The 24,479-nt window shown below is 41.4% G+C and overlaps 8 protein-coding genes across 8 annotated transcripts; 3 read left to right on the top strand and 5 right to left on the bottom strand.

Annotated features, from left to right (window-relative positions):
* Nucleotides 1-1,845: 1,845 nt before the first annotated feature.
* Nucleotides 1,846-6,920, bottom strand: LOC6572127 (serine/threonine-protein phosphatase 2A 56 kDa regulatory subunit gamma isoform). Its single transcript, XM_032728151.2, is given in 10 exon segments — nucleotides 1,846-2,398; nucleotides 3,513-3,768; nucleotides 3,854-4,246; nucleotides 4,318-4,548; nucleotides 4,640-4,974; nucleotides 5,030-5,226; nucleotides 5,412-5,873; nucleotides 5,980-6,787; nucleotides 6,790-6,852; nucleotides 6,854-6,920. Coding segments are annotated over 10 exon segments (2,955 nt in total). The 5' UTR covers nucleotides 6,917-6,920; the 3' UTR covers nucleotides 1,846-2,251.
* Nucleotides 6,919-11,186, bottom strand: LOC122756892 (serine-rich adhesin for platelets-like; the record flags this gene model as incomplete). The annotated part of the gene is made up of 4 exons (XM_044007709.1): nucleotides 10,744-11,186; nucleotides 9,314-9,792; nucleotides 8,313-8,490; nucleotides 6,919-7,139 (listed from the first exon to the last, which is right to left on the bottom strand). Coding segments are annotated over exons 2-4 (684 nt in total), but the record flags the coding sequence as incomplete, so codon positions are not given.
* Nucleotides 11,187-11,717: 531 nt separating this feature from the next.
* Nucleotides 11,718-12,326, top strand: LOC6572129 (ubiquitin-like protein 4A). Its single transcript, XM_001998245.4, has 2 exons — nucleotides 11,718-11,876; nucleotides 11,938-12,326. Exons 1-2 carry the CDS (start codon nucleotides 11,829-11,831, stop codon nucleotides 12,265-12,267), a joined length of 378 nt encoding a protein of 125 aa, XP_001998281.1. The 5' UTR covers nucleotides 11,718-11,828; the 3' UTR covers nucleotides 12,268-12,326.
* Nucleotides 12,327-12,426: 100 nt separating this feature from the next.
* On the top strand, nucleotides 12,427-13,382 carry LOC6572130 (peroxiredoxin-5, mitochondrial). Its single transcript, XM_001998246.3, has 3 exons — nucleotides 12,427-12,551; nucleotides 12,747-12,881; nucleotides 12,947-13,382. The coding sequence occupies exons 1-3, from the start codon at nucleotides 12,462-12,464 to the stop codon at nucleotides 13,274-13,276; spliced, it is 555 nt and encodes a 184-aa protein (XP_001998282.2). The 5' UTR covers nucleotides 12,427-12,461; the 3' UTR covers nucleotides 13,277-13,382.
* Nucleotides 13,365-14,036, bottom strand: LOC6572131 (nuclear cap-binding protein subunit 2). The gene is made up of 3 exons (XM_001998247.4): nucleotides 13,978-14,036; nucleotides 13,699-13,916; nucleotides 13,365-13,626 (listed from the first exon to the last, which is right to left on the bottom strand). Exons 1-3 carry the CDS (start codon nucleotides 14,023-14,025, stop codon nucleotides 13,428-13,430), a joined length of 465 nt encoding a protein of 154 aa, XP_001998283.1. The 5' UTR covers nucleotides 14,026-14,036; the 3' UTR covers nucleotides 13,365-13,427.
* Nucleotides 14,037-14,470: 434 nt separating this feature from the next.
* Nucleotides 14,471-16,876, top strand: LOC26527690 (protein TAPT1 homolog). Its single transcript, XM_015166226.3, has 3 exons — nucleotides 14,471-14,730; nucleotides 14,786-15,390; nucleotides 15,457-16,876. Exons 1-3 carry the CDS (start codon nucleotides 14,541-14,543, stop codon nucleotides 16,642-16,644), a joined length of 1,983 nt encoding a protein of 660 aa, XP_015021712.1. The 5' UTR covers nucleotides 14,471-14,540; the 3' UTR covers nucleotides 16,645-16,876.
* Nucleotides 16,877-20,080: 3,204 nt separating this feature from the next.
* LOC6572132 lies at nucleotides 20,081-20,692 on the bottom strand. The gene has a single exon (XM_001998248.3). The coding sequence runs from the start codon at nucleotides 20,690-20,692 to the stop codon at nucleotides 20,081-20,083; it is 612 nt and encodes a 203-aa protein (XP_001998284.3).
* Nucleotides 20,693-20,835: 143 nt separating this feature from the next.
* On the bottom strand, nucleotides 20,836-21,654 carry LOC6572133. Its single transcript, XM_001998249.4, has one exon. It carries the CDS (start codon nucleotides 21,448-21,450, stop codon nucleotides 20,836-20,838), a length of 615 nt encoding a protein of 204 aa, XP_001998285.1. The 5' UTR covers nucleotides 21,451-21,654.
* Between the last annotated feature and the right edge of the window lie 2,825 nt (nucleotides 21,655-24,479).

Below are 24,479 nucleotides of genomic sequence, written 5' to 3'. Positions count from 1 at the left end.
TTGTTTTAGACCTGTATAACTTAATATGAGTTTTGTTTGGATCTTAAATTGAAAACTTTGATTTTTCACCATTTTCCAACCTAGAGAAATTTTTGCTTTATTTCTTTTTCATTGTTTTCATTTATTGTTCTGTAACCTTCACTATAGATATATATCAATGATGCCAAAAATATGTAAATACATCTCTATATAATATATATATATATGTGTCTATATCTAGATGAAGCCTTTCATTTACTTGGCCTGTACAGCACTTGGAAGTGGTAGCAAAAATTTGATCAGCTGCTGCAATCCGACGGCTAGACAGAATAATTACAATTTGCTTGACTCAGAATCTGGACCAATTACCTGCCCTTGGCAGTCGTGCAAGTCCGCAGTCAGCCACGTTTCCAGAGATTAATAAATAATGGATATATAATGATCAGGCGATATATATACTGCGTATTCATGATTTAAATTAACTGGTAGTACTCCCATATTAAGTGGCGATGCTCCAGACTTACAAAGAAGAGACATATATCAATGAACATTTATTTAACGGAGCATCGGCTTTTAGATCATAGAGAAGTTAAGAGTATTCTCCATATACTTTGATGTATGCATGATCGGGCATTATTTATAGCACTTTTAAACACACGCATACAGGAAAAAAAATAGACATACATTCATAGAAACAAGCACATAAATGTACATACCACTTTTGTTTGTTTTTAACAAATACTTGTATATATAGTATATAATTAAGCTGCTATTGGTATTCGCATATAGTATAATAATTATAATTTATTACGTTAGGCTTAGCTACCTCTATTCGAGCTGTTGTATAATGTATATTTGTATGAGTGATACATATATAGACACCCCGAACGATATACAAAAGTCAAAAATATTGCACTAAAGTGAGCTGATCCTGATCCGAATTTTCTTTATAGAACTGTTTGCCGCTATCATATAATTGCAAATAAATTAAGTATTATAAGCTCAGCTATAAAACGAAAATTTGTAATTTTCTATAACTTACGTAAATTTGATAAGTTTACCGATTTATTTTATTTTATTTAGTGTAAACTAGTAATAAACTAGTTTATTTAATTAATTATAATTCCTATATTGATATATTGTCAGCAAAATATAATGATAATATTTATATCTCAATTTTTCGTTAGCATTTTTTGTTTTTTGTTTTTAAGTATTTAATAAGCTCGGTATATTGTATAATTTTCAGCTTTAAATAATATTAAACTCCTTTAATTCTTGTATAATTGTGATGGCTATGTCATATATATGGATCATCTGGACATCACGAACAAAAACTAAATCATACATTGAAGTCATTCACGTAGTATTACATTTACCAGGAGAATTACCATGACTAGTGTTGGAAAGTGTTTTTATAGTCGTTACAGACCGCTCACTTGGCTGGGGTATAAATCGACATACGTATTTACATACATATATCAATTTTGACTGTTTGTATACCGCTAGATAATCGCAATGGATGAGTATTGTAGTTATAACGAAGTAGTAGTACACATATGTAAAGTCTGTATTCGTAAATATAAATATATATATATGTGTGGATATCTAATGCTCAATCATAGGTGGTTGACTCTTACGCAATTGTCAATTCAAAAACTGTACAAATTTTGACGTATTCACTGAAATGGTAAGAGCATAATGAATCCATATTAATATCGGGAAATTATATATAGCTTCGTAATTGTCAATATTTGCATGCAAAACAACAATTCAGGGTAAAGCTTCGTTGTGTTTATTTTATTAACTTGTTGCTTGTTTTCACATGCAGTGTTGAGGAGGCCGGCATTGAAAGCATTTAGCTAGATCTTGATTGGGATTTTAACTCTTTATTGGTTGGTACTCTGAATGCTTATATTTAATATGATTTATTTTAAGTGTTTATATAATATATTTCTAAAGAAGTGCGTGCTGCACACGCTCACAAAACATACAAACGATTATTATTATCATCCTCGTTATCATTAGCATTATCATATCATTATCATTATCATTATCGTTATCATTATCATATCATCTCCAGCATCATCCAGACCCCTATCATTATAATCTTCGATTAGACATACATATTTTTATTTTCGTTTTGCTCTTGCTTCGCTTTGTATATAAATGTCCGTGTGCGTTAATCTAAATAGAACCTTTGCTACGCCAGCGTTCGGGCACTTGAGGACCAGCCCGAGTGGGTTTGGTGGGGGGTGGGGGCGAGGGGCTAGGCCTAATAGTTGTTAGCATCTGGGGGCGGCGTTGCCAGGTACTCATCGGGTCGCTTGTGCTCGATGAGAGCGCGCACGGTGCCGCTGTCCGAAGGCAGATCGGATTTTCGTCGTATTAGCGGTTTCTCCTTGTTCCGTTCGCCGCGAATCTGTGGGCAAGGGCGAGAGCGAGAGCGTAATGCACACGTAAAGCATTTTTTAATGTTGCTCCCCTGCGGAGCCCCACACTGATTATCGGTTACATTTAACGATTAACGATTACAATATCTGTAGATGTTATTGTTGCCGGTGCAGTTGAATGACGTGACTCAGAGAATGCGTGCTAAAATTATTTACCGTGGCACCACGTTTAAGAACCACATCACACATACATATATACATATATGCTCGCACACATACATTCATATACAATATATAATTAAAGATAAACATATCTATATATAATAAAAGCAGTAGTTGGACTTTAAATTGAGTAGAAATTGGTAGGAAAGGTGATTTAACATTAATTTGGAAAATTATTTTCATTTCTCACTATCTCATTTAGCATTTAGATATTTATGATATTTTATTCAAATCTATTCATTTAAACTGCCATCGAAAGTTTATCGATTTCACGAATACGTTTACTGGCATATTTACAGGACAAATTTTCCCTAGGAAAAATAATTGAATTCCATTAATTTTGTTAATTTTTATTGCATGGGCAACTCTTTCGATACTTCGATCTATTATAATCCAAAAAATTTTCTGTGACATCAGCTAAAAATTACACTAGCTAAAATGCATATTTCGTTTATAATAATTAGATATGTTATTGATAATGAATAATAAATCGACCATTAATGCTGTTACAAACTATATGTGTGTTTGACCTAAATGTATTTAAGTGGTTTTATTGTCAAGCTCCATCAGTTGCAGATGTCCGATATTTCAGTGTTCATTGAGGAAATTAGATAGGTGAGGGTATGGGCGAGTAGGCATTAGTATTAATAGTGCAGTAAAAAACGATTAAATAGGTTGTACATATATTAATAGATACAGATAAAGATAAAGAAACATATATTTATAACTGGAGCGAGTGTGATTAGTTCATTCGTTCTTAGCATTAGTGACAGGTGGTTGAAGGATAAGCTGGCTGGTTGTTGCGCAGGCACACAATCAAACACACACATATGCTCTCACATACACATACACATACACGAGTGTGATCGCGTTCAGTTAGTAGTTGTGTAGTGTGGTGAGTGTGGCTAGAGCTTGTCTCACCTCTCTGGGCTCCTGGTTTGGCTGTTGCTTTAGTGACGTCTGCGACTGCGTTTGCAACTGCTGCCTGGGCTGTTGCTCATTCTTTTCGTAGGTTAGATCACAATTCTCATTGTATTGATCGTATAGTATTTGACTATCGGACGTTGGCAGGCCGTCAACCTCGTAGCGGCGCGCCTTCGTCCATTCCGGATTGGTTTTGGCAAGGTTTTCCACTTGTTGCCACAGCTCCTCGCGTTGCGTAAGCTTTTCCCGCTCGCTGCATTGATAAAAATATATATATATATATATATATGTATTATATACATAAGGTATAAGTCCAAAAGCTTTCTTCTTTTTCTTACAGCTGCTTCTCCTGCTTGTAGTTCTTGCTGCACTCATCGAATAGCCGTTGATTCATCTCCATGAACAATTTGAGTGCATTGTAAATGAGGCCGTGAATAGTCTTATTCCAGTGGGTCTTGGAGTTACGATTAAGCGCTGGAAACATGATGGGCAGAATGGTCTGAGAGTTGTCCGCTATCAGAGACATAATGTACTCATTGTTCCAATAATAAAGTGCGCGCTCAGCCACTTGGAAATGCGGCGAGGAGACGCACTTAGCTATCTGCCGAAAGAGCGGTACCATCACCTTCTGAAATTCAGCAGGCTCAATGACATCGAGCAACTCCTCCACCTCGTTCAAAAACATCACCTCCTTGGGACTGTGAGTTTTCGGCCAAAACTTTAAAAGACTTCTGCAAATAGTATTCGGCAAAGAGTTAAATTTAGTTGTAATACAAAGAAATGAAAATGAAGAAATGCTTACTTGATAACCGCCTCCGATAAACTGGGATCCTTCTCAAGGAACTGCACCACGCAATAGGTCAGCTGCGGATGGTAGACGGAGAGACTTTTGGCTTTGTGCAACGGCAGCAATACCTTAAGTAAAAATTGTTTGTGCTCCTCCTTGAGCGGCAAAGCGAACCCGTTAATGATGCTGCCCAAGATTTCCAGCAGCTCGGCAATGCCATTATGATGCTCCGTTTCATAGATAAATCTGTCAACGATTGGTTTGAATTGATTCGCTTGTATCTTCTTGCACATACTTTGATAAATAATTAAAAAAAGGAAATAAATGTAATATTTACCTGTAAAACACATTGTTGATCTGCTTTCTAATAAATGCCCTCAATCCCAAGAACTTGCCATAGATGCGGTGTAAAACAGTCTTAAGGAAATCACGTTCACGGGGATCCTCCGAATCGAATAAATCCAACAATTGTAATACAAATTGATGATCAATATAACGTTTCGCAATATTTGGCTGGAAATCGGGCGATTCCAAAAAACGCAAAAATAGTTCATAGACCAATTGCAAATGTGGCCAGGATGATTCCAGTGTAGGCTCATCCTCTTCTGGGTCAAACTCAGCGCCATTTGGATTCGACGAAGGCGGTAGGGTTCGAAATAGATTTACGGAAAACTAAACGCAACGAATACAGTTAGACGTTGATATTTTTCTTAACATGTTCCCTTACCATGTTGATGGCCTCCGGATATATATTCTCTGTAATAACGCCATTCTGATTGGATAGATACTCCACCATCTCGTGCAGGGCGGCTCGCTTCACCTCCTTCCATTTTAGATCGCTTAGCGGCTCGGAGAAGTCGAACAGAGTGCAACATTGTCGTAGCTTCTGCAAGAACAGCTCCTCCCGTTCCTGCGCAGGGGTTTCTATGGACGCAAATAATCAAAGGGGATTTGTTAGTCTCTGTATTTGGAGGAGGTATAGTAAAGCGCTACGGAATTGAAACAAAGGCGAACGAAACAACAAAAACAACTGACAAAAGCAAGCTAAACTAAAAACAAATTGTTTCTTAAATGGAAGCTAAGGTAGGAGGAGCGTAACCAATAGGAACCTCGCAGTGGCGGCAAAGCCAGCGCAGTTGATGCGTTGGGCGGCGAATGAAACAGATTCCGATCGCGTGCACGTCCTGGACTTCCAGTCAGCTGCTGCAGCGTCTGCGACGGCGACGACAGAGTGTGGCCAATGACATCGCCATTCTGACGCAGCACCGAGACAGACGTTGCCGATGATGACGACGAGGACACAGTTGATGAGGTCGATACCAATGCCACAGTCGCTGCACTATTACTGCCATTGCGCTGGCCAATGCCCAGGGAAATGCTAATGCCACCGACCAGATTCTGTGCCACTGTCGAGCGCACCGGCTCGTCAGTCGCCACTGTTCCTTCGCTGCTGCTGCCGCTTGTGCTGCTGCTGTTGCTGTTGCCCACACTTTTCGTGGCATTCAATATGTTCTTAATGGCCGCGGCGGCGCTCACGGGTGACTGTTGAATGATGTTTGAGAGTGGGTTGCGTGATTTTGATTTATGAAATGAGTAGAGCAGAGGAAGTTCTTTCATTATGTGTACAACATTTGTCTCTCTTGTCTGTGTGTGTGTCTGAGTGTGCTTGTGTTCAATGGCTGCAAACCTTGTTGCTGGACGAACTGGCTGGGGATGTGGCCGCCGAGGCAGCGGCTGTTGCGGTGCTGAGCAGCGAGCCCGCTGAGCTTGCTGCCGAGAAGTGCTGCGCCAAGGTGGACACCAAAGAGCTGCCACTGCTGCCACCTGCGGTGGTGCTGGGTTCTTGCTTAAACATTAAAGATGTTGCAGCCGGAGCAGCAGCTGCTGCTGCGGTTGATGTTGCTGTTGTTGTTGTTGCTGTTGCTGCTGCTGTTGTCGTTGCTCCCGCTACATTTGTCGCCGCCGACGACAGCGACAATGAGGACGTTGAGGACTGCGAGCCAAAGGGCGAGGAGGAGGCTATTAACGCTGCGGCCGCAGAGTTCGCTCCACCACCGTAAGTAACCGCCGACGAGGTTGAGGCTGTCAAGCTCGCAGCAGCCGAGGCCAGAGAGGACGAGCCAGCCTGCGACAGCGACGACAGCGCAGAAGCCGATGAGTTCGAGCTAGTCGACGAGGATGAGGGTGACGATGAGGCGTTGGTGGTTGCGGTGGTTGTGTTGGCAGTTGCCTCTGGCGGCGACAGTGGCATCTTGCGTGCCTGCAACTCGAACTTGGCCTTCAACTCTTCCACGCTGCTGAACTTGAATTTGCTGCCCTGCTCCGTCGACGGTTGCTGCTGCTGCTGATCCTCGTCGTCAGCCAGCTGATCTAATCCGCTGTGGAACGAAGGCGACTTGGGAATGCGTATACCGCCCAGTGCATAGTAGCCAGCAGCAACTGTCTCTGTTGCCTGCTGCTGATGTTGTTGTGGCGGCTCCTGCTTTACTGCGACCGCTGCTGCTGCTGCTGCTGCTGCTGTTGCGTTGCTTGTGTTGTTGTTGGCAGTCGGTTGCTGCTGTTTGGAGGTGCCGTTCAGCTGGTTGCCCGTCAACAACATAGCACCGATGACCATTTCATTAGAGCCGCACTTGGTTTAATGGCGGCGCACTTTGGCTTAATACGCGCATTTGCTAATTGAGCGACTCCTGAATAACAATCAAAACATTGAACGAACAAACAAACAAACAACCAACAACAACAGACAGGAACGATGGTGAGTAGGAAAAAGGCGACACTATTCAAGTTAATTTTTCTAATGGTTTTTCTTTTGTTTGCGCAATTTATGTTTATAGCACCTGTAAATGGAATTGCAATATATAGATTATGATTTTTTATGTATGCATGTGCGGGTAAATGATAACGAAATGAAATGCAAACCGCGAAAAGTTGATGAAAAGAAAAAAAAAATGAAGTAATTGCTGTTTAGGCAGTCTCAAGCGAGAAATTATAGACTTAGATTTAGAGACACCTATGCAATGTCAGCCACTACTGCAATACAGGCTATACTATAATATATGGACATATCCAATATGTATACAAGTACATATATTTGTGTGTATGTATGTATAGGTATGTATTTTCTATATTTCTTCATCACTTACGAATTTGTATTGGAAACGCTACCGGTTTTTGCAATGTCTAGAATTTTAGCTTTCTATTTGGTGTATAATTATTATTATAAATGTCCCAGTGCTGGACGTCCTATAACGGAAAATCTTCGCTAAACACAACTGATGTGCAACAATCAAACCCGTTTACTTAAAAAATTTTAATGCAGAGCTGCCAGAGAACCGTGTTGACTGCAGGGCAATTCGTTAAGGGCACGCAGGCAGAAAAATCGATAACATTTCCCGTGGGCGAGCACAGGATGAGCCAAAGAGAGCCATAGCGAAAGAGACACAATAAGTGGCAGGAAGAGAGCGCGCGAGAAAGTGACGGCGACAACAACAGTGGCCAAACTGCCAAAGAGACAACGAATCGAACGCCAATAGTGAACGTTTGAATAATTGTCAAGATAAGCAGTAATCGCAGAAAAAAGGTTAAAAACTCATTGCGTTGTAATTAGAGAGCGCGGGGAGAGAGCGAGAGAAAGAGAGCGCCTGAACGGAATTAGAGGGATGCGATGGGAGAGCGTAAACGGCGCGCAAGGCAACTGGCGAAAATGAGGCGGCGGGCGCAACTAACACATGCACAACTAGAACTATGTGCTTATGATAGTGTGTGTGTGTGAGTGTGGTGAAGTGTTGAGCAACCCGTCAAAATGAACATCGCTCACTTGACCTTTACGAACTTGCTTAATAAATAATAGCGCAATAAAAAATACCGACAAACAACTGCTATTCGACAGCTGTGCGGAATACGCAAATCATACATCACAATTACAAGTGTAAATACGCTCACACATACATGCACATATTCGAATAGCTGTGTATGTATGCATGCACGTGCATATGCTGTAGTGTACTTACTTTCATTCAGCGTGCTTAGCGGCGTTAATTCGCAGTTCTTGGACACATTATAACGGGTGCTGCTCTGTCGCTTCTCCTTGCGCACCAGTGGAGTGCCGGTTAGGTTCAAGCCCTTTGTGAGAGGAGTGAGTGGCGGTGCATCACGGGGCGGCGTGCTGTCCTTGTCTGTCTTGTTAGCCTGCAAATATCGAGCAAATTCATGGTCAGCCAAAACAGAACTACATATTTCCAGATGGTGGGAGCGTAGGGCAGGGGAAAGTGAAGCAACAGAGCGAAACAAAAAGAAAAAGAAAGAAGAAGACCAATCAAAAAGAAAAGCAAATAACACTTGCAAACATTTAAATTCAGTTCCCTTCGCGCAACACCTTTCCCATTACCTTGTTCTGTGCAAATCCTTGCCGCCTAAGTTGAGCTGTCGCCTGTGGGTTGTTAGTCTTGTTTTTAGTAATGCCAACAGGTAAGTGTGCACTCTCTACACATACATACACACACATATATATATATATATATATGCGTGTATGTGTTTAGTGTTGGTGAATTTCTACATAAATTTCTGATTCGAAGGCAAAAACTAAGAGTCTAATTGGAATCGATTGGGCATATGGGCACACATCGGCGGTGATAAGATTAGATATGCATTAGTGCGCTTAGGTTGGGGCCAGAAGGAAGTTATACACTATATGGAGGCACGACGAGACTAACACATAGATCGTTCTATGATTGACGTCAATCATTAAACATGCTATATTCGCGTCGGGACATTGGAAATTTGTTGTGTTGCAGTATTACTAATAATCATTTGCATATTCAGTTGTATAGAAATAGTTAGTCAATATCATATGAGATTTATAGGCTGGAATTCTGATTTATGATTTCTTTCTAATATTGAAATATGCAAATATTATTAACTAAAAGTGACAAATGTTTGACAACGAATTGTGCACATATATTATGTACATATGTATGTAGATACATTATATCGAACAACATTTATTACTCACCTCGCTTTTGACGGGAGTAGCAACGATTCCGCTGGTCACAATAATCGGGGTTGTTGCTGTTGCTGGAGTTGTTGCTGTTGTACTAAAGCTACTGTTATTCTCTTTGATACCGTTAGAGGCGGTTGTGACTTTAATAGTGTTGTTGTTATTTGTTGTTGTTGTGGCCGTCTCGCTTTTGGAGGGCGCTGTCGCCTCTATCGCTGACGCTGATGACACCGCCGCCGCCGCTGTTGCCGCTGCTGCTGTCGTGGTTTTTGTTGCTGCTTCTAACGCTTCGTTATCCATAATACGCTCTCAGACTTATCTGCTGCTGCCGGATTGTACTGCTTCTACTGAATTGACGTTTAACAACACTAACAACAACAGCTGTGGCCGCAAACAACAGAATTAAGAGTTTTTAAAATACTCGTTTTAAATTTCTATTGCTTTTTCTTTTTGTTCTCTTAATTGATTTGTATTTGATAATTCAAGCTCCACCGCTGTGGACATGTTGAGAAGAAAATTAACATGGCAATAACGTAAATAATGTTAGACAAAAAATGACAACAACAACATGCAGAAAACTTTACGGTCATCCAATACACGCACACGCAAACACACATAGTATTCTGCGGGGTAGAATGAAAAGCGCTACTAGTAAGAGACAAAGTTGTCACACATCAATACCAAGCCGAATCCGGTTCTAAACGGTTCTAAACACATTCAAGAAGTTGCACTCAATCGGTTTCGATACAAATACGTTGATATATGTATCTGTGTATGCATATGCTCTGAGTATAAATACTAATTGGGATTATTTTAGTTACAAGGTGCAAAGGAATTGCTCATAAGAGAATATTTGACTTTCGGCACTTCCGTAAAATTGCAATCCGAAAATAAATAACAAAACATCAAAGCACACAGACGCAATGCGACAGCAAGCAACAAGTTGCGAAGCAATGGCCGTCGATTAGAGTTGCCAGACTCAGAATTCATCCCAGGCCAATGCGAAAGTCAAGTGTGTGTGCGTATGTGTATGTGGACAACAACGTTTGTTGATATTCTTAGGGGGGAGTCGCGGTGACTGAGCGGCTTGTTGTTGCTGGGCCGTTCAATGCGCTGCACACAAATATATTGTTTAGACCCACTGACTATACATACGTATAAAAAAAATACATCAGCAATTCGTATGTCAACTTTGAAAGAGCAAGGAGGAGGGCTACAGCTGCCCTCGTAACATGGGCGAAACAGAGAGAATGAGAAATGAAATGAAAGTGTACTGTGCATAATTAATAGTTGCAGCAAAAAGTCAAGCCAAACAATAATAGATATGAATAAAAAAAAAAAAAAAAAAAAAAAAAAAAAATAGAAAAAAAATTAAACTGTATGTGTGAATGTCAAATGGGGTAGCGTTTTGGGCTGGTTTAACAGTAAGGGGGCCGTCTATTTACCGCTAGAAGCTGCAAGATCTTATTCCATTTGCCTCTACTGCGATTTAACATTAAATATTTTGCTGATTAAAGATGTATTCCTGTTAATGTTTTTACGTAAAATGTGAATTCTAACACACTCTCACACACATACACATACACTCACAATCGCAATTGCACTGTTTTCTCGTTTATTCACTCAAGCTCTCGAGGCTGGGATATTTCTATGTGAATTTTTTGCGCTTCACTTTTGTGCCATAATTTTCATTCTCCGATTGCGAATTTTACAAGACTGACGCACAGAAATCACGGCGCATTATCATCACTCTGATTTTTGGTTAACCTTTTTATCAAGCACACTTCACATCAGGGGCTAGTTAAATTATAAATTATTATTTTTGTGAAATATTTTGTTCACGCAACGTCGCTGGCAAATAGAACTAGTGCTGCCAGATAGACCAAGATGTTATATTTTTTAGTATCGATGTTAATATTTCTCCAAGCCAGTCTTATCGATACATAAATTATTATACATCGATATTGCAACAATTGATTGCTGACCCAAGATTGCTTATTTTTATAGTGACAATTTTATTGTATACATTAATAAGTAGCTATTAATATTTGTGCTTTAAATCATAAAAAGATTAATTTGCACTCGATAAAATGTAATTAAATTTTTTTTAAACTTAACAATTATCAGTTAAATATCGATTTGATTGATCGATTAATTTGGAGTTTATAAATTTCATATATATTTTTTTAATTTGACTACTAAATTGAATTAATTATGTAATCAAATTTATGCCGAATTCTAAAACCTATTAGGAGTTTAATTAATGATCAATCACATGCACGAAAATAAAAACTAATATAGTGATTCATATTAAAGAGAGGAAGCGTCATTTATTTTATTTGATGACACTTGTTGGCCTACTTCTAAATTGGCAATGAATTACATTTTATCGATGTAGATAAGAATATTTGAAGTATCATAAATATCGGAAGAGGCTTGCATCACTAAATTGCAGATGGCAACTCTTAAATGCGATTTTTTGTTTATAAAATAAATAACTTGTAAAAAGTTGACACACACAACAACCGTCATGAAAATAATAATTAAAGTGCTTAAGGGCAAAGATTGCACACTTGAGGTAGGTTTTTATTTCCTTTATATGCTAAGAAATGTTGAAATGTATTTCTCTCATTGGCCAGGTGTCGCCGACGTCCACGATTCAGGAGTTGAAAGAAAAAATAGATGTCGCTCTACAAATTCCCGCCACAAATCAGAAACTCCTTTTGCTTGGTCGACCATTAAATAATGACCAGACAATTGCATCCTATCCAAACATCAAAGAGGGCACTAAACTTATTCTTGTCGTGATGAAACCTGGATTACGGGACTGCATTCATCGTGCATTTCGCAAATACTATACGGAAGCTCAAGCGGAACGGCTGACCAACGAATTCATGACAGATTTCGAGGCAAAATTGAAGGAACAGAGTTTGGACGATTTGGAACGTTTCGCTGATAATTGCTTATAAATCTGATAAATCTATCAACATATTGACGCTGAGAAGAATACATATTTTACTTAATTTTATTTAATTGTTTCCCGAGCATTGTAGTAAAAAATTATGACAGTTGATTTGAATAACTTGTCATACCCGATTCGACTTTAATTTCGAACAGCGTGGCAACTCTATGCTTTGCATTGGCAATTGAGTGAGTGTCAGAAATGCAGGCGTGCAATTTTCTTAGCCGAGTTGTTAACTCTACGAAGCCGAACGTGCGATCTTTTTCTAGAACCCTTGGAGCTATGGTTAAGGTAGGCAGAGCGCTTGTCATTATTCGAAATGAATTCGCACACAATTTTTAAAATGTAAAAATTACATAAGCATAAGTAGAGGGCCCTCATAAATATTGATTGCGGCGGCAGAGATGTCACAAAGTGCACTATATCAAGGTTACATCAGTTCTATTACCGTTAATGTGTTTGTATGTTTGCATATGTGTGCTTCAGGTTGGAGATAAAGTCCCGTCCGTAGACCTCTTCGAGGACTCTCCAGCGAATAAGATAAACACCGGCGAGCTAACGAATGGCAAAAAAGTGATCTTTTTCGGTGTGCCCGGTGCATTTACGCCAGGTTGTTCCAAAGTAAGTTTTCAGAGCACAAAAAGATTATCGATTGAGAGTATTATGAAATAATTAATTGTCCACAGACTCATTTGCCGGGCTACGTAAGTGGAGCAGACTCTCTTAAAGCCGAACAGGGCGTGGATGAAATTGTTTGCGTCTCTGTCAACGATCCGTTTGTGATGTCCGCCTGGGGCAAGGAACACGGAGCAACTGGCAAAGTACGTATGCTAGCGGATCCTGCTGGCCTCTTTGCATCCGCATTGGATGTGAATATCGATCTTCCTCCCTTGGGCGGTGTGCGATCCAAGCGTTACTCTATGGTCGTAGAGAACGGCGAGGTTAAAGAGCTAAACATCGAACCCGATGGCACTGGCCTCAGCTGCTCGCTGGCCAACAACATTGGCAAGAAGTAAAATGAATCACACAATAATAATAGTGCCGAAATATCATGTTTTCAATTACTAAACAGCTATATAGAGATTTAAAAAAAATGCAATTAGATGAACTATGCGTAATGAATGATTTTGTTTAATATCTAGTTGGATTAAGGTGTTAATTTTATCTCTAACGGTTGTCGGTGTTGGGTGCAATCTTCTGGGAGAGCAGCTTGCCATAGCCGCCTCGTCCTGCATCGTAATCTGTTCTATATTCGTCTCGAACCTGTCCGCCGGTTTTGCCGCGTCCATATTGCCGGCCCTCTACGAATCCCGCGTCCCAGTCCACACGAATCAGTCGATCGTCCAGTCGCGTACCATTCACGAATCTGTAATGCATAGTAACTTTGCAATTTTAGTAATTTTGTTAAATTTTGTTATTGTTGTTTATTGGAAGTGACCTCATGGCAGCTTCTGCTTCAGCTCGCGTGTAATATTCCACAAAGCAGAATCCACACGGTGTCTTTTTATACTTGTCCAAGCCCATCACAATAATGCGCACATCGCCGCAGCGCGAGAAGAGCTCGTGTATTTGCTCCTCGGTTGTGTAAAATGATAAGTTGCCTACATAGAGTGTACTGGAGTCGCGCAACGACCGCTCCTGTTCCGACCGTGAGCCCTGAAAAAGTGTGATCAAAATGATAAATTTTGAATCAACGTATCATTGAAGTCGTACTTACCTTGAAGTGTTGATCACGATATGAGCTCAAATCTATAGACGCACTCATATTATTTTTCAATTCGACTAATAAAACAATGCAAACATAAATTGTTAAGTTTTTTTTTGCTTAAAAGTAATGTCAGTGTGTACACACTTGAATTGATAATGATGGAGTAGCCTTATGCTACAAAGCAAATATAATTTTCCATTGAATGGTCACACTGCCCTCATAAGAAACAGCGTAGCAAAACAAAATTCACCTTCTTCGGCCAACTAAAAGACCAATACAATTAATTCTAAAAGTGCTCCTTTAAAGGTATTGAAGAAAGCAAAATACTGGTGGTAATCAAAGTAAATAAAGTAAAATATTTACCATGACGCGAGGTCCAGAAAATCAAACAAATGTTGAACTTTCTCGAAAGTAACTTTTATATGCACACACTGCTCTATAAATATGCGCAACCAGGGCTACGTACACTCACTTTTTGTCTTTAGTTGTTGTGGGCACACTCGCATAAGAAACAGCGTAGCAAAACAAACTATAATCGGCTGCCAAGCTGACAAAACAGAAAAAGGTATTAAATGCATACTTCTCATACGAATATCGGCATTAAAAGGCAACTCCGCTATCGGGGTGATGTCAGCGGGAACATCAGTCACATTGAGGTACTGCCGGCCGAAGAAGCCCACAAACTGCCAAAGGTCAAATCGCCAACAGCTGCGGATGACGTTGGCGTTGCAACAACGGGTACTCAGCACCGCCTCTTTAACGGTAAATATGACTAATCGTAGAATCTATGATTCTATCTGAATGGTTTCTCTCACAGCTGGCTCAGAGACTAGCACATTTTATGACTTCTTCAAAGTGGAAATGACACGCGGCTATATGTTAGAGCATGACGAAGAGAGGTATTCTGCACGCCGGCAAAAAATTTACAGTTTCATGCGCATTCCACGAGATCTGGAGCGCTTTATGGTTTACGGGATTATGCAATGCGCTGATTCCTTCCTTTATATTCACACATTTCTGCCGGTCAGATTTTTACTTGCCGTGTGGTCACTGCTGACACGGACTGTTGCCCGGATTTTTCGAATGCGTGGCGGCGGTCAGCGACTGCTATCTCCCGCAGAGATTTGTGATTTGCTCAAGGGCACCATTTGGATAACGGTGACATTGATAATGCTGCTCGTGGACACGAATCGCGTCTATCACATCATCAAATCCCAGTCAATAATCAAGTTGTATATATTCTACAATATGCTCGAGGTGGGCGATCGTTTGCTCTCCGCCTTTGGTCAGGACACGATTGATGCGCTCTTCTGGACGGCTACGGAGCCAAAGAACTCAAAACGTGAGCACTTCGGAGTGCTAACGCATATTCTCTTTACTCTTATTTATGTGTTCCTGCACAGCGGACTCATCATGTTTCAGGTTAATCGAAATTCGAAAATTTACTTTATGCTTTATTCCTAAAAAGCAGTTCTATCACTCTTGCAGGCAACCTGTCTAAATGTAGCCGTTAATTCGAACAACAAGGGTCTGCTCACCATTATGATATCGAATAATTTCGTGGAGCTCAAGGGATCGGTATTCAAGAAGTTCGATAAGAACAACCTCTTTCAGTTGACCTGCAGCGATGTGCGCGAACGCTTCCACTTAAGTGTGCTGCTGTTCATTGTGATGATACAGACGATGAAGGAGTTCGACTGGAGCATCACCCAGTTCTGCGTCATGTTGCCCGACTGCTTTGCCGTGCTCTTCACCGAAATACTTATCGACTGGGTGAAGCACGCGTTCATCACGCGATTCAACGAGCTGCCCGAGAGCATCTATCGGGAGTACACGACGAGCTTGGCTTACGACATGACGCAGACGCGCCAGAAGCACGCCTTCTCTGATCACTCGGACCTGGTGGCACGTCGCATGGGCTTCATACCATTCCCGCTGGCTGTGGTACTCATCAAGGCCATCTATACGGCGGTGTCCTTCCACAATTTGGCTGCGTGGCTGCTCTTTCTCCTCGCCTACCTATTCGCCCTGGGTCTACGCATTTGCCTGACTATCTGTGCTCTGGGGAAGGCGTGCAAGCTGATGAAGGAGCATCAGACGGAAAGGAACACTTCCACGCCCAGCAGCATGACTAATGTGCCCGTGATTGGAGCAACGCCTGCTGGCTTTCCCACCTCCAATGTGCAATTGCTCAACAACAACAATGTCAACAGCAGTGTCAACAACGGGTCTTCCTTCAAGCCAACAAGTGCGGCCACTTTGCCTTTGGAGCCAGGTCTGAATTTCTCGCGTGCCACCTCGACCTCCACACCCATGAAGGGGTCCTGCGAACAGGAGTTGGATGTGACCAATTCGCTGGAGCTGGGTGCCACTGCGCTGTTCTCCAACAGCGACGTTGACCTGGATGATGTCTGCCTCAATGAGCAGGTGACGAATGCCAACTCCAATGCCAATAATCAGGAAGTCTATCAGGATGAGGAGCTGGCACGGAGCGAGCCGGACCTAATGCAGCTCAGCGATGCCGTTGGGGCTGTGGCCAGTGTCAGTGCTCACCTAGACCGCGCCAAGGGGTTGCCCAAACGGACCCACAAGCGCTCCGAGTCGGAGCCATTTATGGGCGTTCAGAGTCTCAACGAGAAGCTAACTACTCCAGTTTCTGGCAACAACGCAACGTAGCTTTAACTGATTAGTTAATTATAAATTTGTATTTTGCGTGTGTCTGCTGTAAATCGGGATGGGAAATTGGATTATGTGTATGTATGCCTAAGTAAAATGAATTTATATATGCATGTATGTTATCAGTTAAGCTGACTATGTTCTCTATAGGCCTAAGCGTTCTTTTCACTTTAAGTGTGATTATTTTAATTCATGCAGTAGCAAAGAAAAATAGACGAAATTATCTATCAGGTTTCAATTGTATTTCTATTTCAATTCAAATTTGAATAGTAACCCGCTAACCAGGGCTGCGTTTTTATATGTGGACAAATTTCCAGCTCTGTCGTTTGCTGTTAGCTTACATTAACATCAGCGGATGTCAATGATTGATTAACAGACAGAGCTGTTAGTTAACATTAAAGGTAACTTGTTCAGTCTTTTGACAGTGCGCTGCAGTGGCATGATTTTGTTTTCAAATGTAACAGCTCGCGGTGACTGTAAGACAATTTGCAGCTGGACTGAGCTGATAGTTAACAGACTTAATTGCACTGTTAATTGTAGTCGAAATTTAATATAATCTAGCATACTTTTTAGGCACTGATTAAATATTTGTTCGAATTTTTTATACCCTGAACCCATTGAAAATGGGAAATCAGGGTATAATGGTTTTGTGAAAAAGTATTTAACGGGCAGAAGGAGGCGTGGCAGAGTCCACAAAGTATATATATTCTTGATCAGCGCGACGAACTGATTCGATATAGCCCTGTCCGTCTGTCCGTATGAGTGCGTCGATCTCAGAAGTTATAAGAGCCAGAGAGCTCAAATTTGGCATGCATACTCGTGTGTGCCATACGCAGTACGAGTTTGCTTTATTTTTTCGATAAATCATCCGATAACTTTTTTATCGAGAATAATCGAAAAATTGTTTTTGTTTTTTCAGCCTCATTAGAATACTATTAGACCTGGAGACTTCAGATTTACTGTGTATATACATATGATGAATACAAATATTTTGTAATTTACAGATTTTGGATACCACGCCCCATTCGCCCTCAATTTGTAAATAGTTACACAGTCATATTCAATTTATATGACTATTCAATATTTGAATATTGTTGATTTTACTCGGAAAGCTGCCATCAATTATAGGTCGCACACTCTCACAATTTAACCGGAAATGGCTGTCAACTTGCTCGACTATTAGGTTAACCTTTAGCCATTCGTTGCCTATTTGTGTGGGCTGCCCAATCTCGCCGGCCATTGCTTACAATGCTGGAACGATTTCCATGGTCCGGCAACTGGCTGTGTGGCAACCATGAGTCAGTGCACCCTGGCAGGGCGCTTACTCATTTAGCTAAAGCTGCGGGTGAAGTTAAGTAAGATGTGTACTCAACAAGGGTCGATAGAGGGGGTGAAGGGGTTGCCGAGGGGGTGCCCTGTCAATGCTGAATGGCATTTCATGAATGAAAATGGCTTTATTCGCTGGCATCGTGTTTACACGCGTAGAAAAATCAACAAGCTACAAATAGCGCGCTTTTACCGTTAGCTAAAAGTGGCGCAGCGTCCTGCTCCGCGGCCCCTGAGGCTTGCACGCGCGTGTACACAGAAACACACACACGCACATGCACACACACTCACCCGCTCTTACTCGCACACATGTGTACTGTTACATTTACATTCAATTTACCGCTATACACGCAACGCGCCGTTGGGCGTTTCATTTTTATGAATGAAATTCTACGCTGACCTTGAGCGCAGTTACGTCAGAGCTGCTGTTCGGGGTAGCTTTCCAGCTCCATCTCACACTGCCCTCAAATACATATGTGCATATACATATGTAGTATGCTTGTATGCGTTCAGCGCGCATGTCAGTCGGTTCGCGCTATTTCCCCTATTTCGAACGTCGAATTCGTCTGGGGTTTCCTTTCATTCATGAAAAGCCAACGCCGAAAGCATTTCATGAATGGCTTTGGCCAAAACTCATTTTGTGGCCCACCTCCTACTTTTCAAGGACGCGTTTGGCATCTTTATCGATTTTCTCATTTACGTATGTATATGTATTTAATGGAGGCTACATTTATGACCTTTGTACGAGAATCATTTATTAATTAAAGTAATTTGCTGTGCAACCAAAATTAATTAAGTCAATACAGAGATTTTACGTATATTAAAAACTATGTCTATGTTGTTCTTAATTTTAAAGCCGGTTCTCGATAAAATTGTAATATTTGTAATTATATATTGTACAAAAATTAGACAACAGTATTGCTTGTATTCATATAATATAATAAATTTATTTTTTAATTTTGTTAAAATATTATAGATAATTCTTATATGTAAACTTTATATTTTCGTTTTAGATAATTTAAATTGTGATTTCAGCATATTCTAAGCCTATTAAAGAGTTTTCCAATCAAACAACTCTTAAGTTCCCCATACATAATATTGGATATATTTTGCAGTTTATATGCAGAAAAGTTTTCCTCGAGTGCTGTGAAAAGTGTCTCCCAAAGCAATTTCCGGCCGGCTGGCTGGCATGCGATAAATATAGCCTTGAGCGAAGCGGAGAGTAAACGCACTGAGTTTCATGAATGAATGAAGGAGTGAATAAAAAAAGGGAAAGGAGGCCGGGGCCAGCGTCAGTAGAAGTTGGGTGAAGCCACCGAAAAGCGCCCAGCGTGGAAAAGTTTCTTAGGGCAGGGCCAATGTTTTGCCTTGCTCTTGACTGGCCTTAGCCCATAATTTATTGATTTTTGCCTGTACTGTACTGGGAGACGACGCAGGCGCCCTGCAATCCAGTCAGCCAGCCAGCCAGCTGGCAGCCAGTTGGGCAGGTTATCTGTGTGGCAGATTGGCGTCACGTTTTGGGTGTTTGGCAAGGAATAAAACTGTTGCGTCACTGACGTCATAGACACTCGAATAACTGAACTGAGCATTGGAAATGTATAATATTTCAGCTTATGATAACATGAAAAATGATTTTTCATATTTTGATTACTTTTTATGACTTAACAGAGTAGGTAGATTAGGTAGGTAGATACATTATACATATCTAATTTTCATTTTAATACTAACAGAAAACAAGTTATTGCAATTGTAGAAGTATGTAACATTTTAACGAGATCACTGCTGCTTAACAGCGCCAATCTAAAGAGTCTTTTAACATAAACTGCTAGCTAAAGGCGATCTTAAGTTCGCTGAAATCTTCCTAACGCTGTATATAACTGTTACTACTGAATACTCTAACCAGTGACTGTTAGCTACAGGCGATGTTTTACATTCTAAAATAACTGCTAGCCGAGTTGATACTTGCCATAGTTAATTAACAGTTATTTGTAGCGATTGCAGGTGCATTTTTGTAGCATACTTTTGAGGACAAATGTTGGCTATTATTTATTAATTAAACCATACAGTCGGCATGGAATACTAGACGTTTGGTAGGTGCAGCAGCTCTTCCTTAAAACTGCCTGACAATGCCGCTTTCGAACTCCTGGAACCAGGCGTATTGCTCAAGATTCCTCTGAACCACGTCGCCCAAGAAGTATATATGAATGGCGACATATCCGTCCGAATCGCTGTCATCGGAGTCGTCAAACGCATAATCGATGTCCTCGTCGGACAAGTAAATGTCAATGATAATGGTGGCATGCATCAGGTAGGTAATGGCGCAGCAGAGAGCGGTTATAGACTGCGTTCGCATATACTTCCTGAACGTATCCATTGGCAACTGGCCGAGACCCTCATAGTCATCCGATGGCTCCCATAAGCTCAAATCCTGCTCAGCCTTATGCATTATGATCAATGATAGCGTCACATACAGCATGAATCCGATTACGTTGCGGATGATCTCTTTGACCAGGGAAATGGGGCTTATAGTACAAACGTTGATGCTGGCGAAGACGGTGAGAATTGTATACACGTAGAACATGATTGTGCAGAGGTAATAGGCGAAACGCGTCCATGCCGCTGGACCCAGCGGATACGAGAAGAACACCTCAATGTGGCAGAACGCGATCACAGCATTCTGCGCGAACTCGAGTGTGTTAAAGAGGAAGAGCACCGCACGCATTTTGTGGGGAAATATTATATTATATATACTCTGAATATATGTAATTATAAATGTGCTTAGCCTGTTGTAAATATTTTGTTGTCTCTTTCTGTCTGGCAGCTTTGTCATGGATGTTGACTTCGATGATTTCTAGGACTCGTCCGTTACACACGGATCGTAGCACTGCGGCTGAAGCTCTGGAACCACTCGTACTGCTCCAGCTTCGACTGCACCCACTCGCTCATGAAGTAGATGCGCGCGGGTATATAGTCGCTGCCTTCATCGTCGTCGGCGTCGTCGTATTCGTAGAAGCCGCTTTCGTTGGACAGGAGCACGTCGATGGCAATGGTGGCGTGCAGCAAGTACATCACGCCGCAGGCCAGAGAGGCAGCCGCCTGGTATCGCATGTAGAAGAAGAATGGATGCACTGGTTTCTCCACGCCCAATGCTTCATGGATATTGATGCGCAGCACGTTGAGGTCCCGCTCCGCATCCTCCAGTGTCATCAGTGAAATGATCACGTACATCAAAAAGCCGATCACATTGCGCACGACCTCCTCGCACAGGGAGAGCCGGTGCCCGGTGCAGTTGTCGATGCTCGCGAAGACGATCAGCACCGTAAAGGCGTAGAAGCAGGCACAGTAGAAAAAGTGAGACACCCGCCTTTGGAGTGTGAGTACATCCAGGGGCTGCGAGAGAAAGCCGTTTATGTGAAGGAACATGAGCGCCAGGTTAAATATGGTCTCGATGGTGTAGAACTGAAATAGAACCGCCCGCATTATGGCTCGATCTTTTACACTCTAGAATACGCCACAAATGCACACACACACACACACGCCGTAGACGAAGACAGCTATATGTGTGCATATATACATACATGCGTATATACGTGTGCTTATGTGTTTTTGTGTAATTCTCGTCTGACAGTTTTAGTACAGTATGTTTGACACGCTTTTGTTGGCTCCAACTGAGGCTAAGGCAGTTGAAAGTGCTTCTCGCTCATCATAAAAAAACCACTTCAGAGTTGCCCCGTTGCCAATGTTGTGGTTCGTGTTGTTGTTGCAGTTGCTGGTCCTTGTCGGACTGTTGCTGCTACTGATGTTGCTGTTGTTGCTGCTGGTGGAAACAGTAGCAACGTTTTGCTGCCAGTTTGATGTTGTTGACGGCCCGTTGACGGCGATTATGTTGATGACACACAAGACCGCAACGAATTTACGCGCAATTCTCCATCGCTCCGCCAGCTCGAGTGGCAAGCGGTAAGCATTTGCATTTAAATACACACCAGAAAACGTTGCGAAAATGTTAGAACACATTTAGCTGAAGCATTACATAGATACTCCTCGATTGTTATCGATTGCACTTTCCTCTGGCAGTGTCGTTGCCAATTAGAATGTCACTGCTGCCAGTGCTGCCATCTCAGCAAGCTCTTCTGTTATTTGTAGAATTAACTATCGGATGGAATATAAAACAAAATGATTTCGTTTTCCTCCATAAATAAATAAGTTAACTAAATTAAATTATTTTAAGAAATAAATAATAAAAAATGCTCGACGTCAATGAGCTCTTAACATTTTCGCGCTGGTGCATGTCGATGGCCAAAAACACTGAACCCACACTCATGGCAAAAGCAACAACAACCGTGCAACGACAGTAGCTGCAGGAATATAACAAATCGGCTGCCGTTGTTGTTGTGTTTGTTGTGGCTGTTATTGGTGTTGTTGTGGCTGGCAGGCACTGTTTAGCCGTTGGATGTGTGCAAAGTAAAAGGGTTAATTCATTTGGCTACAGCTGAAGAGCCATTCTGACTGCGTCATCTTGCCAAGAGAGACGTGTATTTTGGTGTTGTTGTTGCTGTGGCTGTTATTATTTGCGGTGGCGGCGGCTGCGGCTGTGGCTGTGGCTGTGGCTGTGGCTGCCGTTGCTGCTGCGGATGCTGCAATTTTGACAAGCAAACAGCGCTTAAGCAAGTTAAGTGGTTGCGAGCAGCACAAAAGCCGTTCGGCGTTTGCAACCTTTGCCTTTGCCCAAGACGAATTCCAGGGATCAACACCGCCAAGCAGCAGCAGCAGCAACACAGTAGTCAACTCAGCCCATTGCCAACGTCATCCTCATCCTCATCCCGATCGTCAGAGTCACAATTAGAGCTGTGTCGCAACGTTCTGCGCAAGTTCTTTTGAACGGCTCTTTAAAATGAACCCCTCATGTCGTTCATGCAGAAGGAGTTCCAGCTATCGATTATGAATAACTGAATACCTTATCGCTCAAGACTGACTCATTTCGATGTATCGCTTTGTATCGCTGTTGAGACTGAGCTCGTGAACAAAGTGCATGGCTCGCAATTCAACAATTGAACTAGATTTACCATCACTAGCCAGCCATCTTCTATGCTCCAAGTCGGACTTAAGCACGTGTGCCCTTATAGTTGATTCTTCCACTCACGCTCTCCCCCTCTCTCTCACACTCTCTTTTTATGATAATTGTTTTTTTGATTTGTCATCGTTTTGTGTACACAGTGTGGCACACGTTGGCCAGTCCTTAAAGGGGGCGTATGCACTTGCGTGTAATGTGTATTAATGTGGAATGTGGCTCAGCTTTGGCGGCTGTTGCAATTAAGAGTGTTAAAAACTCTTATGTAATCGTCCGGGCTACCAAAACGCTCCAGTTACGCCCACCACCAAGGGGTTAGGCGGGCCACATGCCATTACAGTGAAATGCAAGTGCATAAATAACAATTACAGCTGCACCACTGCACTACTACACCACTAGCACCACCGTCAGCATCCACCAACAACAGCAACAGCAAAAACGGCGAACGCTCAGGTGTCAATTGGGGGCCGCGCGTTGTCCGGCGGCCATTTTGCAAAGCGCATTTGCTGATCGCCATATACACATACATACATACATACATACACATGTATGTATATCGACATATAATGCCCGTTGATTATTATGTTTACACTTGGCTTGCAATTTCACGGACTGCAATCATTTTGGCCAACAGTGCGGCTCCCATATAATGAACCACTCGGGCCAAGAAATCTCAATGCAAATCAACGGCAATTAATAATTCATCGCCCGTTGGGCTCCTAGCATGGCGTCATAGCAATTACATGGCCGCAGTGTGGAGGAGAGCGACAGGAGGAGAGAGTGGGAGAGAGCAGTAAGCAATAAAACGTCAGTAATCTAAATGCGCAACGAGGGCGGCCTCTAAAGTGCTGAGACTATCTGTTTATATATGCATATACATACATCATTCATAATCTAGCATAGAAATAAAATACAAAATAAAACTATATTAAAAAAAAAAAGTTTGAATTATATTAAAAATGTTATACAATCAAAAATTATAAATAAATAATAATAATAAATTATAAATAAATAATAAACCTGCAAGGCCTTTTCAGCATTATGCACACATACGTACACACACAGGTTTAAATATACATACATATATGTATTCCACATTTTTCCTTTTTCCTTTTCTTATTGGAATTGTATGCATTAACTTAAATAATTTGAAAAAATAAGATTAAATTACAAGTTCATTAAAATTTCACATGAGCTTGATAAGTATGCAGTACAGCTCATCATTATTATTTAGCATCGATATGCGATAACTCAGTGCAATTGTCTATCGCTATTGTTACCACAGCTCAGTTTCCTCGCGACTTTCTTCGAATCCGAATACTTTTTGAGTCCATGCTCGTTTATCTGTCCATATCGTTGTCTATATTCAATAAAATAAATTTAATATGCAAAACAGGCGGGCAACTGCCGCAGTGGCCGCCTGTCGTTCAATATCAGCAAA

This window comes from Drosophila mojavensis, unplaced genomic scaffold (assembly GCF_018153725.1).
Source record: "Drosophila mojavensis isolate 15081-1352.22 unplaced genomic scaffold, ASM1815372v1 contig_19, whole genome shotgun sequence".
In the NCBI taxonomy this organism is placed as follows: Eukaryota; Metazoa; Arthropoda; class Insecta; order Diptera; family Drosophilidae; genus Drosophila; species Drosophila mojavensis.
Note: the sequence above shows the minus strand (reverse complement) of the source record. Positions and strands in the feature narration are given on the sequence as shown.